We start from the raw sequence: 12,529 nt of genomic DNA, 5'->3' as shown, positions 1-12,529 counted from the left end.
CTCTCCATGTCCCCTCATCTCCCACAGTGGAGAACAGGCAGCTGACCCTGAACCTGCAAACTGAGAACAAAGGCAGTGTTGTCTCCGGCGGCGAGCTGACGATTTTCCTGGACGGGCCTGCTGTTGATCTGGGAAGCCTGCCTAATGGCAGTGCCGTGACAGAGGGTGAGTGCCGCCCAGCTCCGCATGCATGCAGCAGCTCTGAGCACGAGGCGGTGAGCAGCGGCGGGGAGAGGAGTGGGGCTGAGATCACAGCCCTCAGGACCTCTGAGCAAACACCCGAGTGCCAGCAGCCACCTCCCCTCCCAGGTAAGGCTCCGGCTCCTGCCTGTCCCCACTGCAGCTTGCTCGTGGGCTCCCGTGGGAGCCGGCGAGTGGTGGGACAGGAGTGGTGGCATTGACAGGACCGCGCTCCTGCCTCCCCAGCAATGTGAAGGGAGCAGCTGGTCTGTGGGCCCTCCACAAACTGCCTGAGAGGCTTCGCCCCTTCCCTAGCTTCCCTGTGTTGGGTCTGGGAAATGTCTTCTGTGTTTGACGAGCTGCTCAGGTTGGCAGTTCCCTGTGGCCAAAGGGTGCATGGGGAGGGGGTGCACACTGCTGTCTGGCTGGTCAAGGCCTGCCCGGGAGGTAGCCATGGAAGATTCCACTTGTTTTGGGCACTGGTTTCCCTCAGCTCCTTCCCTTCCCGCGTGGGAGCTGGTTGCCAGCTGCCAGCACAACTCCTGTTCTCTCGGCTCTGCTGCTTCCCCATGACTTTGGAAAATGGGACACCCAGGGGCTTTGCCACATGAAAGATGCTGTGCAAACACTTGCCAGCAGATGCTTCCCCTGGATTTTAGTGTAAAGGACGGGTAATATGTTTAGCTTTTGTGCACTTGTGTTTCTGTTTCTAGAAGGAAGGAGGTTGGAATTAGTTAGTACCTTAGTCTCTTTCTTCATCTTCTTCTTCAACTATTCAGGGCCTCAAGCAACTGGACGGGAGCCCATCAACATGGCTGCAGCTACAGAGAGCAGACACCAGCCTCCCACTACGAACTGCTTTGGAAGCAGATCAAGGTAAGGGTCCCTCGCCTGGCAGGGCTTTGTGGGTGATGACTGAGAGCTAAGCAGTGTCTCGGTGGTCCTTTTACAGTGGATGTCACCCTAGATCTCTAGGTGACAACGCAGCCGTGCAACCAAGGTGCATCTCGCCTGAGCCGCTCGGGTGTTTCGTTTCTCAAGGAGTTTCAGGTCTGCGGTGGCTTGGACAGTGTCCAGCGGTTGCTGTGCTGGCAGCTGGGGGCACGGTGGAGCAGGGCTGTGTGCGGAAGGCTGTGGCTGGGCAGGTAGAAAGGAAAGGGCCTGGCCTGTGTAGGCTCCCTTCGAACGGCTCCTCAGGATTACATGGACCACACCTCTCCTGCCTTGAGCAGAGCCCTGGCCAGCAAGCAGAGTGCCCATCCTGGCAATGGGCGCAGTGGGAACACTTTGGAAAGTCTGGGAAGGGCGGGAGAAGCAACTCAAGCAGAGCTACAGGGATGTGACAGCTACTTTCAAAGAAAATGAGCTGCTTGGGCAGCAGGCCATCCTGCGCCTGGCACAGTGCCTTCCCTTGCCTGCTTGCTGGCTGCAGTGGCTCAGAGCTGCTCCTTTTGGAGCTGTGGTTATTGAGACGTGTCACACTGTCAACATGGAGTTGAATTTAACACCTATTTATATTTCCAGAGCATGGCAGTGGCCCAGCAGCCTATACAGATGTTCTGGTTAGGATTGTGTCTGCAGAGAGGGAGGCTGCAGCCTTGGCTCTGCGCAGCCTGCAGGCGCGACGCTCGGGGCGTTCTCAGCAGCAAGCTCTGTACTTTGAGTTCCTCTGCTCCTCCTTGGTCTGCCAGCCACAGACACGAGAAAAGTGAAGGGAAAAGGGAAGAAATGTTTTCCTCTCTCTAGAGTGACCCTATCCCTATCATGTTTGTCACTCACCCAAGGAAGGAGTGGGGCAGGAAATAAGAAACAGATTGCTGCACATAGTTTGTGGCCTTCTGCTGTGGGTGCTCCTCTTCATTCCTGCTCTGCAGGCATAGGAGGTTTTCACAGGTGAGCTGCGTGCTCAGTGTCTTGCTGGGAGTTGGTGGCTATCAGTAGGTGCTAGAAAGCCTGAACGAAAGGTCTAGCTTAGGAGGCTCAGCCTGCTGCCTAGGTGCTTCTAGTTGCTCTTCTGCTGCCTGTAAATAATTGATCCTCTTGTTTTCTTCTTGAGCTATAAGCCTGCTGAAGTGTGAGGAGTTCTGGGCAGCACTTTTGTAGATGTCCCTCAAAGACCTTCCAGACGTGGAAATCGTGTAAGCTCCTTAGCTGATAGAACCTCTTCTGCTGGCAGGTTGCTGAGCTGTTGACGTTGCAAGCCACAAGAGCCTGTTGACAATCATTAAAAATCCCCTGGCTTTTCTGCTCTGGGAAACATTCTAGCTAGTTGTCCATTCACGCTTGACCCTCCTGAACGTAGGGTTTTTCTGGACATAATGCCACAATTTGTAGTGCTGCTGCATGGGGCAAAGCACTGCTGTCTGTACCCACCACAGAGGCAGCTGCTTTCTCCAGAGCGAAGTCCTGTGCACATGGGAAAACTGTTTGATATTTGCTCTGTTTATATGCAGAGCGCTGTTTATTTTCATGGGCTTGGTGATGGATGCTGGCAAACTCCCTCATAGGCTGGATGGAAAGAAAAGGGTCATTCTTTGCTCCTTAGCAGTTTCTACTCTCTCCCCTCAAGGGAAACTGCTTGGTCAGGGCTTCTCTTTCTTCTCCTGAAAAAAAGTCATCTTGGGATTTGCCGCTAACCTTGGTGACGGGGTGTGAAATTCCACAGCCTTCTGTGTGAGGAGAAAATAGAGAGCCCAGAGGTCTCTGGGGAGAGCAGGGGCCATGGGTGCAGGAGGAGTTGCCACAATCCCCATCTGTTTTATTGTGGCCAAAGAGGCCTCTTTTGACACCAGGGAATGAAGTAGTCTGGTTTGGTGCTCACCTTCTGTGGAGCCTTGGGCTGTCAAACCATGTGTTGTGTTTGTGATCTGACCACGGGCATGTGAAACTTCACTGTCACCTGTCACCAGTTTGTGCAAACTCACGTGGTTTCTCTCGCTCTTTGCTTTCTCTACTTTCTGATGTCCCAGATTCACAGGTCAACTAGTGGTGGGTTTGGACATCCCTGAGGGCAGGTGGGAGATGCCCCCCTGGGTCACTCAGTCTGGTATTTTCTCTGTCCCCATCATGGGAACCCCTTGCTCTAGGATGCTCCACAAAGCCCTGCACGTGGCCATGGGACTTTCCTGTCCATGGGGCTTCTGGTGTGGTCTGCAGCAGGAACAGCCTGGGTGAGCTGTGATCCGCCATTCGCAGCTCCAGGCCCGTGGAGAAGGGAGGCATGGAGAGCTCCTGGGGTTGGAACGGGCGCTTTGTTCAGGGCCTCAACGGACAAGTTGTGAAATGCATCTCTGGGATCAGCAGGGAGGAATCTGGAAGGTTTTGGGTAATTGGAATAAGCTGGGTGGAGCTGAAGCACATTTTGAGGTGACTTTTAGCTGTTTTCAAAGGATGGGTTATAAAAAACCCGGTTATAGCCTCAGGGACACGGGACCAGATAGACGCTGTGCTCCTGCTGGAGGGCTGGCCTGCCCCAAACCCCAGCGTCTCGCACGTCGCGGTGCGTCGGGGCTGGGGACCTGCAAAGGGCCGTGCTCCGAGGCCAGCCCGGCGCGAGCGGCCTCGCAGGGCCAGCGCGAGCACCGCGGGGGAGAACGGCCGGGCCCGGGGCCGAGGTGACGCTGGGGATATTCTGCCCTGCAAGGCCTGAGGGCAAAGGGCTGAGCTCCAAGCTGTTCCTAAACGTGCGTGGCCTCTGCTCCCTGCCTTGCAAACAAGAAAGCTGGGAGCAGGGGCCCTTGGCCTCCGTCTCCACGTTTTTCTGGGAGAAGGAATTTCTCAGCTTGGTGTTTCCTGGTGGAGGCTGAGAGCAGCGGGCACGGAGCCTCCCCGGTGCCCTCATGGTGATGGGGATCTCCCTCCGGCTGCAGCACTGGCGTCGCCCCCTCTCCTGTCACCGGGGCGTCAGGGATAGGACAGGGATAGCACGGCTATATCCCTATATAGCCTATATCCCTATATCTGGGAGGAGGAAGCTCGTGTCGGAGCCAGGGAGGAGCCCAGGCCTCCTACCCTGCGCGAGGCCGGGGCTCGGCCTCGGAGGAAGAGCAGGAGCCGGAAGGTTTGTGTCATCCTGGCTGGCGCCGCTTTCCTTTTTGGTGCAGGCTCTGCCTCTGGCCCAGGAGGAGCAACGGGGCAGAGCGCGGGACGGGGCAGCGACCCCAGATCCTCCGTCGGAGGGGAGCGACGGGGCTGCCGCTGCTGCCCTGGCGCACGCGGGGGGCAGTTCCCAGCGATGCTCTGCCTTGTTTTTTCCCTGCTCCTATTTTAAGAGCCTGTTCCCGGCGCTGTCACGTGGCCCCCCTGGGTTTGTTTCCACGCGTCTATTAAAAGACAATGCCCAGATGGGAGCGCTCGTAGGAGGGCTGGGCTGGGCGGCCGGCTGCCTAATTCAGGCCTAGTAACCCTATGTGGCGGGCTGGCAGCCTGGAAACATCCTGTTTTGGTTTCTAAAAACTCCCTGGGCAGCTTTTAGCTCCTCGGTGCTGAGAAGGGCAGGGCCAGGATCCATCCTGGGCCTTGGCCTTGGCTCCCGGCGCGGCCGGCCCGGGCTGGCTCCGCACCCGGCCCTCGGCCCGGCTGCCCCGGCCTGGGGGCTGCCCCACGTCGCGGCGGGGGCTCCCGCACGGCCGGGCTGGGAGCGCAGGGAGGCTGCAGGACACAGTCTGACACATCGGGGCCATCGGCGTTGGCCGGGCCCCTTGCAGTGAGGGCCGTGCGGGCATCGCTGCTGGTGAAGCTTCCACCGCGGCCGAGGGAGGCTCTGCTTACCGGCTGCTCTGCTGCGCCGTGCTGCTCCGTGCCGCCCCGCCGGCCTCTTTGCGGCAGTCGCCTTCTGCTTTCCCATGTCCCCACCAGTCCCAGCCCCTCCTCTGCTGCTGTCCTTGAGAGCTGCTCCCCAAGGAGGGCAGCGGGAGCTGCAGTGGGGCACGGGGCAAACTGCCCTCCCCTCCCTGCTCAGCCGAGCCCCGAGACGTGGGGACAGTTGGAGGGTTTTGCCCTTTTAAGGGGAGAACTTGGCTGGAACACGCTGCTGTTTTAATCCCCGTGGTCCTCGCCCTCCCTGTCGTCGCTGCTTCAGCTGGCAGCGCTGCCCATCGCCCCAAGAGCTGTGGTGCCCTGAAGATGCCTCTGGCTGCTGCTCCGGGCCCGAGAGGGCTGGGAAGGAGATTTGCCCCTGGGGCTCTCCCTGCCCAAACTATGGAGCGGGTGTCAACAAACACACACAGAAAATCCAGCTAGGAAGTTGTCCCCAGGCGGCTGTGTGTCTGCCCTGGTGCCCTGCTGCTGAGGGGCCCCTTTCCGCTTCCAAGCAGCCCCTCTCCGTGACATGGGGACAGGGAGCAGTGCCCGGCTCCCGCTGTGGCCCTGAGCGCTGCCCTGCTCCACTCGCAATAATTACCAGGCTTCTTAACAAGTGCAAAACCCCAACCTTTCCTGGAACGCCCTGCGGCGCTTGCAGGGGCCGGGACGTGGAGGCTCCGCTACATTTGGCTGGGAGCTTCCTGGGTTGTGTCTGCTGCGGACACGTTCCCGGGGGGAATGGGCTGTCCTGACCACTGCTACCTGTGACGAGTGTCATCGCTCTGCGGTGGGGACAGCGTGGCAGGAAGCTCCTTCTGGGCTGGATGTGGTGTGTCTCCTCCAGGAGCTTTGTTGCAGGAGCTGGGGTCGCAGCCGCATGGCACTTGAGCAGGATGTCCCCTGTCAGTGTCCAGGGCCATTCCTAGGCACAGGGGACAGGCAGAGGGAGCAGCAGCAAACAGCAGGGAGGCCCTTGTGCCCCGCGACCCTGATACCCGTGGGTGGGAGGCTGGCACCAGCGCACGGGCTGCGAGAGCCACAGTAGCAGCACTGGGAGCTCAGGGTGATAACTAGGGAGCAGAACCAGTGTCCGGTGGCTCTTGGGGACAACTGAGAGCTGTCCTGGGAGAGGGCGAAAGTACTGAGGCAAAAAGACAGGAATAGGCTCCCTCTGAGGCCGGGCGCGTGTCTCACGTCCGGCTCTTTCCCTGCGCAGGACCCGCCGGCCGCCGGCTGGAGCGGCCAGGCAGAACTCGGGCAGCGGGGAGCAGAGCCCCGGCGCCAGGACCCGGCACCGGCCGCAGGCCAAGAGCCAGAGCGCTGCCGGCACGGCGAACGGCACGGCGAACGGCGCAGGTGAGCGGGGAGATGTGCGACGGACAGAGCTTGGGTCTGCCTTTAGTGGGAGAAAATGAATTTCTGCTGAAATAAAGGGGCTTCTAATACCCAGGACTTTCCTTCCTGTGAAGGAGAGATTGATTTTGCTTACGATAAGCTGGGCAGCCTGAGCTCCACAGCGCTGCCTGGTAGGACTGTTCTCCACTTGAACAATTTCTGTGGCTCCTCTCTGGAGTCTCCATGACATAAATGCTGCATCTGGTTCCAGGTTTCTAAAGGGAGACTGGAAAAGCAATGTCACTGATGCCAGAGAGGAGAACAGTCATCACAACTGAATGGATTTTTTTTTCCAGAGTTGTGAACGTTTAGCTGAATTTGCCCATCAGTTTTCAGTGAAAAGTTTTTTGAGGTCTGTACTTGCCAAAATGGGGAGGAGCAGCTGTCTGCATCCAGTGCCAGAGAGGACACAAACCCACCTCTAAACAGGGTGCTGATTTTTATGCCAGAACGTGTCTGTGGAAAGGTTTCTCTCATTTTTGCTTGGTTTTGCCCACAAAACCATAAATTCTTGATGGAGCAAGGACTGGGATCTACCTATAAACCCATAAGCAATTTATCTGTCTTGCTTACCTGGCTCTCACATGGAGGTGGCAAAGGAATTCCAACTAGAGACTGCAGGAAGCCACACAAGAAGCTGCGAGATGTGATGGTTGAGACATGTAGTGGATGTGAGTGCGGGGGGTCCCACATCCTGGGTGAGTGCTGCAGCCACCGTGTTATTGGGTAGCAGGTAGGCAGCAAAAGTGACACCACGAGCACAGGCATTTCCTCCTCCTCTGCACTGCTTTTGCAAACAGCACTGTCCTTTCTTTTGCTTCTGTCAGAGACCTGGAAGGAAAAGCAGAGTATTGCAGAGTACTTTTGGGTAGAAGGAAATGTTTTGTTCAACTGAAAGTGAAGACTTTTTTTTTTTTTTCCATTTCACTGGAAAAACCTGAAGCAACGTAATTCCAGTTTGGCCAGAATTCATTTGGGGAGGGAGCTGGGGAGTGGAAGGGCGAAGTGAAATGTTCCTGTTGAGCTGTCAGCGTCATCTCGCTGCCGTCCCTGCTCCCAGCCTGGAGCTGAGGCTCGTGCCTGCGTGCTCGGGGCAGTGCAGTATTTGGAGCGAATGCCAGCGTTTGTCCCCTGCCACCACCCAGCCCTCCTCAGTGTCCTCGCTGTGTAGGGGACAGTCCCTCAGGCTGTGGATGGAGTTTTTGTTCCTGCAAGCGTAGCTTGGCATTTGGGGTTTGGTTTGTTAGAACACATTTTGTTGGACGAGGCCCAGCTTTCCCCCTGGGTTTGTGTCATTGCTGTTTACTGCTCACCAGCCTCTGTCTTCCAGAAGTCCCGTCAGCAGCGTCTCTGTACTGCAGCCTGGGGAGATGAGTGTTTGGAGCAGCTGGGGCTGGTACCGGTGCTGTGGGTGACACTCTCGAGAGTGTCTCCAGAAGCCTTTCTCTTCTCCCATTTTAACATATTTTGTTTGCATTATTATGATCAGTTCTTGAACAGACTGTTGCAAGATTGAGGTCAAGGACTTCCCAGTTACCTTTATCACTCAAAGCGGTAGTTTCATCTGAGAAAAAAAGGAGGTTTTTTTCTTGGTGTGTTTCCCGCAAGCCTGTGTTGCTTAGCACTCACTCCTGCTGCTGAGCTCCTTCCTTATCAATTGAACTTTGGATCAGCTTTTCCCGTATTGCCCAGGACTGAGAACAAGCTAATTACACAGTCGTTACCTGGGCCACCTGGCAAGTTTTCTCTGAAGATTGGTGCAATATACTTAAGGCTTTTAAAACTCCCCTTTCTGAGGCTTCCGAGGCTAAAAAATGAGCACCAATTGGAGATCTGCTTAGCCAGGTGCTGCAGGATCCCAGATGGAAGCTTCTGGGAGCCTCCAATTCAGGAATCTGCATCTTCTTTAGATGCTGCCTGAGATGCTCCTTTAGTCCCTAAGTGGTGGCACCAATATTTCCTCTGGTGACAGGGGTTGTTATCCTGCTTCCCTCGGCTGAAAAGCAGAAGTGTACTGAGCAACTTGCCTATTCAGTCTCTATCTGGGAGTGATTATTCTATTATGAGGTTCATTTCCTAGAATACTTCTGCATGTTTTGGCTTTTAGGCACAGATATTTCTTCTGTGCTTTTACCTTCCTTTAGAGTTTTCTGTGTTTCTTAACTCTTGGAGCTCTGCCCACTTCCTTTTTTATGCTGTATTTTGCTGTTTTTTTTTAAAAAAATGCTTTTGTTTTGCCACTGAAACCATGATGCCTTCCAGCTGAAGTTATCCTGTGCTTGACTGTCAAGTCATGGTTTTTGGCTACCTAATAAGTCTTCCCAAGCAAATTCCCTTCCATTTTTTGGTCTGCATTTTCCTCCCGATCAGTTTTCATCATAATTTTCCTTTGCTCCGTGTCTTCCCCTTCCCGTTTCCGAAAGGGCAGTGGAATCCAGCAACATGTATTTCTTGCCAGCGCGGTTGCCCAGGCCGTGCGCTCCCTGCCTGGCGGGGAGCTCGCGCGGAGGCTTCCTGAGCTCCTGCTGGGTGGCCGGGTGGCTGCAGGTGGCCAGGTGACAGCAGAGATGCCGAGCACAAGAGCCAGGAGCCTCTGCTCTGTCCGCAGCAGAGCGGGTGCAGGCGGTGGCGGCGTTCCCGGGGGATCCGACACCTCCTCCTGGGTGCAGGGAGCCTTTGCGCCGGCTGCGGGGCTGGACACTGCTCTGTTTGCTGTGGGGCTGGGAGCGGCGCCGGGAGCCCTGTCCCCTTCCCACACTAACTGCTCTGCCTTTCCAGTGAACGGAGACTCGGCGGGCGCTGCGGACGGGGAAGAGGACGGGCCGGCAACGGGAGCGAGCTCCCCCACGACAGCAGCGAGCGCGGCCGACGGCTCCGGCGCTCCGGCTCTTCCTGCCTCCTCGGCCTCCGGAGAGGCGGAAGAGGCAGCGTCCGGCGCGGGCACGCCGCAGTCGCGGGCTGCGGTGCTGGCCCTGGACGCGCTGCCCCCAGGGTAAGCGGCTCCGCTTTACACTCCTCCGTTGCCCCGATGGGGCCAGCGTGGCCGTGGCCTGCGGGCCGGCCCTGCGTCGCGTGGGGCTGGCCGTGCTGCAGGACTCCGCACTCCTCCTCTAGGCCAGGAGCCTATTCCGTGTCCACAGCAGGTCTCTAATGGAGCGACCCATCTCTGTGAAGAACAGCCGGTCAGTGCCTGCAAGGGGAGCAGCAGAGTCCCCTGCTCTTCTGAAGCGTTTTAGAAGCAGTTGTGGGGCTGTCGGTGAGAGGAGACTACATGAGAAAGGGCATATGGATTTCCAGGGAGCTTCCTTTGAGCAGGAGAGCATGATTATTAAGAAAGGAACCTACAGCAATCCCATAAAGGCTGAGGGGGGAGGTGGACAGGATCCCCATTTACCATGTGCCGCCTTGAAACCGTGAGCAAACCGCAAGCACTATCGAATGCATCAGGAGCTGGAGGCCAGCAGGACTTCTCCTGGGCCTCTCGAGTTCCCAGCAAAGGAGACAGAAGGTCTTTGCTAGTGATGGTGCTGCCTTGGTCTCAGATGATGTTTGTGAGAGGTGTGGAGACCCTGAAGACCTTTGCATGGAGGAAGGTCCAGCCCCGCGCTCTGCTTTGGGAGCGGTGCTCCCTGATGGAGACGGCCGCAGGGAGGCCCCAGGGAGGAGGATGCTGTTGCGGGCCGGCTGGTTGCCCTCGTGCTCTGTGTCCTCCCTCGCCAGCAGCGCGTGGCGGAGCCGGGGCTGGGCGGAGCGGTGGCAGCAGCGCGGATCCGTGGGGCTCGGCCGGCCTGCAGCCCGTGGCCCTGCTCCCTTTGTGCAGGACGGCTCCCCCAGCTCCTTCTCCCCTTTTATTTCAGGCACCTTCAATTTTGGATTGAACGCGCAAAGCAGGGGGGTGAAAATGGCTTATGTTTCCTATGAAGGGAGCTGTTTATTTTCCTTTGGCTAAGCCAGTGCCTGGAAGGTCAGGGCCTTGCTCGTGTGTCAGTCACAGGTAATTAGGGTTAACAGCTCAGAGTGCCTTTATGCGGGGTGTGTGAGGGTTACTGTTCTCGGGCCTGGGCGCTTCCTGTTTCCAGGCAGCTGGAAAAGTCCAGTGCTCTGAAAAAGGTCTTTATTCCAGCCACAGCGTGTGCCTGTTGCTGCACCTACTAGGTAGACGGAGCCCTCCTTTCCTACCTGCCTTGCCCAGGGCGCAAACAGGCTGTTGTTTCTTTCCTGGGCACGGGGGCGGTGAGGAGCCTGTGGGTACCGCGAAGGTACCCGTGGCTACATGAGAACAGCCTTTACGGAGGCTGCGGGGGCTCGGGACGCTGCTTCCTAAGACGTGGAGCCTTCCGTTCACCTGCGGAGCCGAGCGGAAGGGTGGCCGGATCCTCTGTGTCCGTCTCCTGCGCCGTGTCCACACACCAGAAAATCCTTCGGGTCGGAAGGGGAGGAGGAAGAGACCGTTGCGTTTGCTCTTTGGAGGATGGCAGAGGAGAGCTGTGGGAGGGGGAGGAATCCTCCAGGCCGAGCTTGGAGTGTTTGGGAACGGTGGAGACGCTGGATTTTTTCCACCCTTGCCCTGACCATAGGATTTGTAGGGGGTGCAATAGAGAACTGGCCTCTTGCACGTGTTGTGTGAGTTACACCCTGTGCTGGCCTGGCCTGCACCGCACTTCATCTGCTCGGTCAGGTGGAGTCCAAGTCCCAAGTTCTTTCCAGGTGGGGAATGGGAGAAATGAGTCCGGCCAGGTCCATGTGCGCGGTCGGAGCCAGGTTTCCACAGCGCGAGCCCTGCCTGCTCGTGCTGCCACAGGAGCCTGCGTTGCCCTTGGTAAGCAGCGATTGCACGAGGGGCTGCAGCCCGAAGACGGGTTAAGTGAGCGGCTGGGATGCCTGGAGCGCGGCTCCGGGGAAGCTCGTTCCTGGCTGCCTCCCCGCACCGGGGTGTTGCTTCGGCTGGTGGTTTGGGGCCCAGCTCGGGAGCTGGGGATGCAGCTGGCCGGGGAAGGAGGCGGCAGCGCTGCAGCAGGAGGGGTGCAGGCCCAACCGGACTGCGTGGGCTGGGCAGCGCGCGCAGGCGTGCGGGGAGCCCCATGCCGGCCACTCCGAGCGCGGCCGCGGCTCCCGCTTGCAGAAGCCGAGCGCCCGCAGAGCTGTGCAGGCAGCCCCGGGACTCGCGTTCTCGCTGGAAACCTTGGCTTGTTTTGCGAGCGCCTCCTTCGACCCGCGGGAGCGCGGGTTGCGTTCGGGCCTCCCTTCCCTTCGGCGGCTGGAGGGGTCTGAGCTGCTCGCGGCGCTTTGTGCTGATGGATGCTCCGAGGCTGCCGGTCCCGCGCGCGCTGCCGGCCGCGTGCGGATGGGGCCTGCGCAGGGTTCACGTGGGGATTCCAGGCTATTTATTCTGCTCGGGTAGCTGTCTCCAAACAGCTGCTCCAGATGTGGCGGGCACAAAGGCATCTCACATACAACTGGGAGTCTGTTTGAGGGGCTGGAGGATCCTGGAAGGTGATCTGAATAATTCCAGGCCCAAGAGTGCCCAGAAGCCTCCTGTTACATCCTCCTGGCTTGTGCAGAGCCGGTTTTCCTGTGAAGCCAGGGACCGTGTGTGGGGCAAGAGCAACTGGTCGCAGCGCTCGGAGCCTTTGGTGTGGGCTCCTGATCCTCACCCATGGGCTCCCGAGTGCCCTGATGGGGAGAGGGGGGAGAGCAGCCCGGGTCGCTGGCTCCTGCATCTGGTTCCTATCAGTGATGGTCCTGCGCTGGGGACAGACGGTCATTAACGCGGTGTGTGTACACAGCTCCGTCTCGCGCGCACAAAGAGGCGCATTATGCTGCCTGGCAGAGGCCTTGGTGCTGTGGTTTCTTACATAAGGAGGACGTTTTGTTTGGCCTGCCGGGTTACCTCAGCACTGCCACTTCGCGCCGCGCAGGGCTCCCGCTGCAGCGGTTCCTGCGGGCGACAGGAGTTACGCGCTGCGCCGCGGCTCCGCGAGCGCATCCCTGGGTGCTGGCGCAGGGACCTGCGAACGACGGCGACTGTTGCTAGAACGTTGTGAGTGCAGACGAGACACCCTGCAGCGCTGGCAGAGCAGGGAGGTTGTGCCCGTGCCCTGGCTTCGCCTGGAGCAGAGTCCCCGGTCTCGGCAGCGGCTGTGGGGCAGCC

The 12,529-nt window shown here is 58.3% G+C and overlaps 1 protein-coding gene across 2 annotated transcripts in view; it reads left to right on the top strand.

Annotated features, from left to right (window-relative positions):
• WWP2 (WW domain containing E3 ubiquitin protein ligase 2) overlaps positions 1–12,529 on the top strand; it is a 37,479-nt gene that overhangs the window by 8,939 nt on the left and 16,011 nt on the right. The window contains exons 5-8 of one of the 2 annotated variants that reach the window (XM_088526209.1): positions 28–165; positions 960–1,056; positions 6,200–6,339; positions 9,157–9,370. In XM_088526209.1, the coding sequence (XP_088382335.1) occupies positions 28–165; positions 960–1,056; positions 6,200–6,339; positions 9,157–9,370 (589 nt within the window). Of the gene's footprint in view, positions 1–27; positions 310–959; positions 1,057–6,199; positions 6,340–9,156; positions 9,371–12,529 lie in introns of both variants that reach the window. The other variant, XM_088526208.1, reaches the window with a different exon arrangement.

Source organism: Tinamus guttatus, unplaced genomic scaffold (genome assembly GCF_059628265.1).
Source record: "Tinamus guttatus ecotype Peru unplaced genomic scaffold, ASM5962826v1 Tinamus_guttatus_pri_ptg000244l, whole genome shotgun sequence".
NCBI classification, from domain to species: Eukaryota; Metazoa; Chordata; class Aves; order Tinamiformes; family Tinamidae; genus Tinamus; species Tinamus guttatus.
The sequence above is the reverse complement of the archived record's forward strand: the minus strand, read 5'-3'. Positions and strand labels throughout refer to the sequence as shown.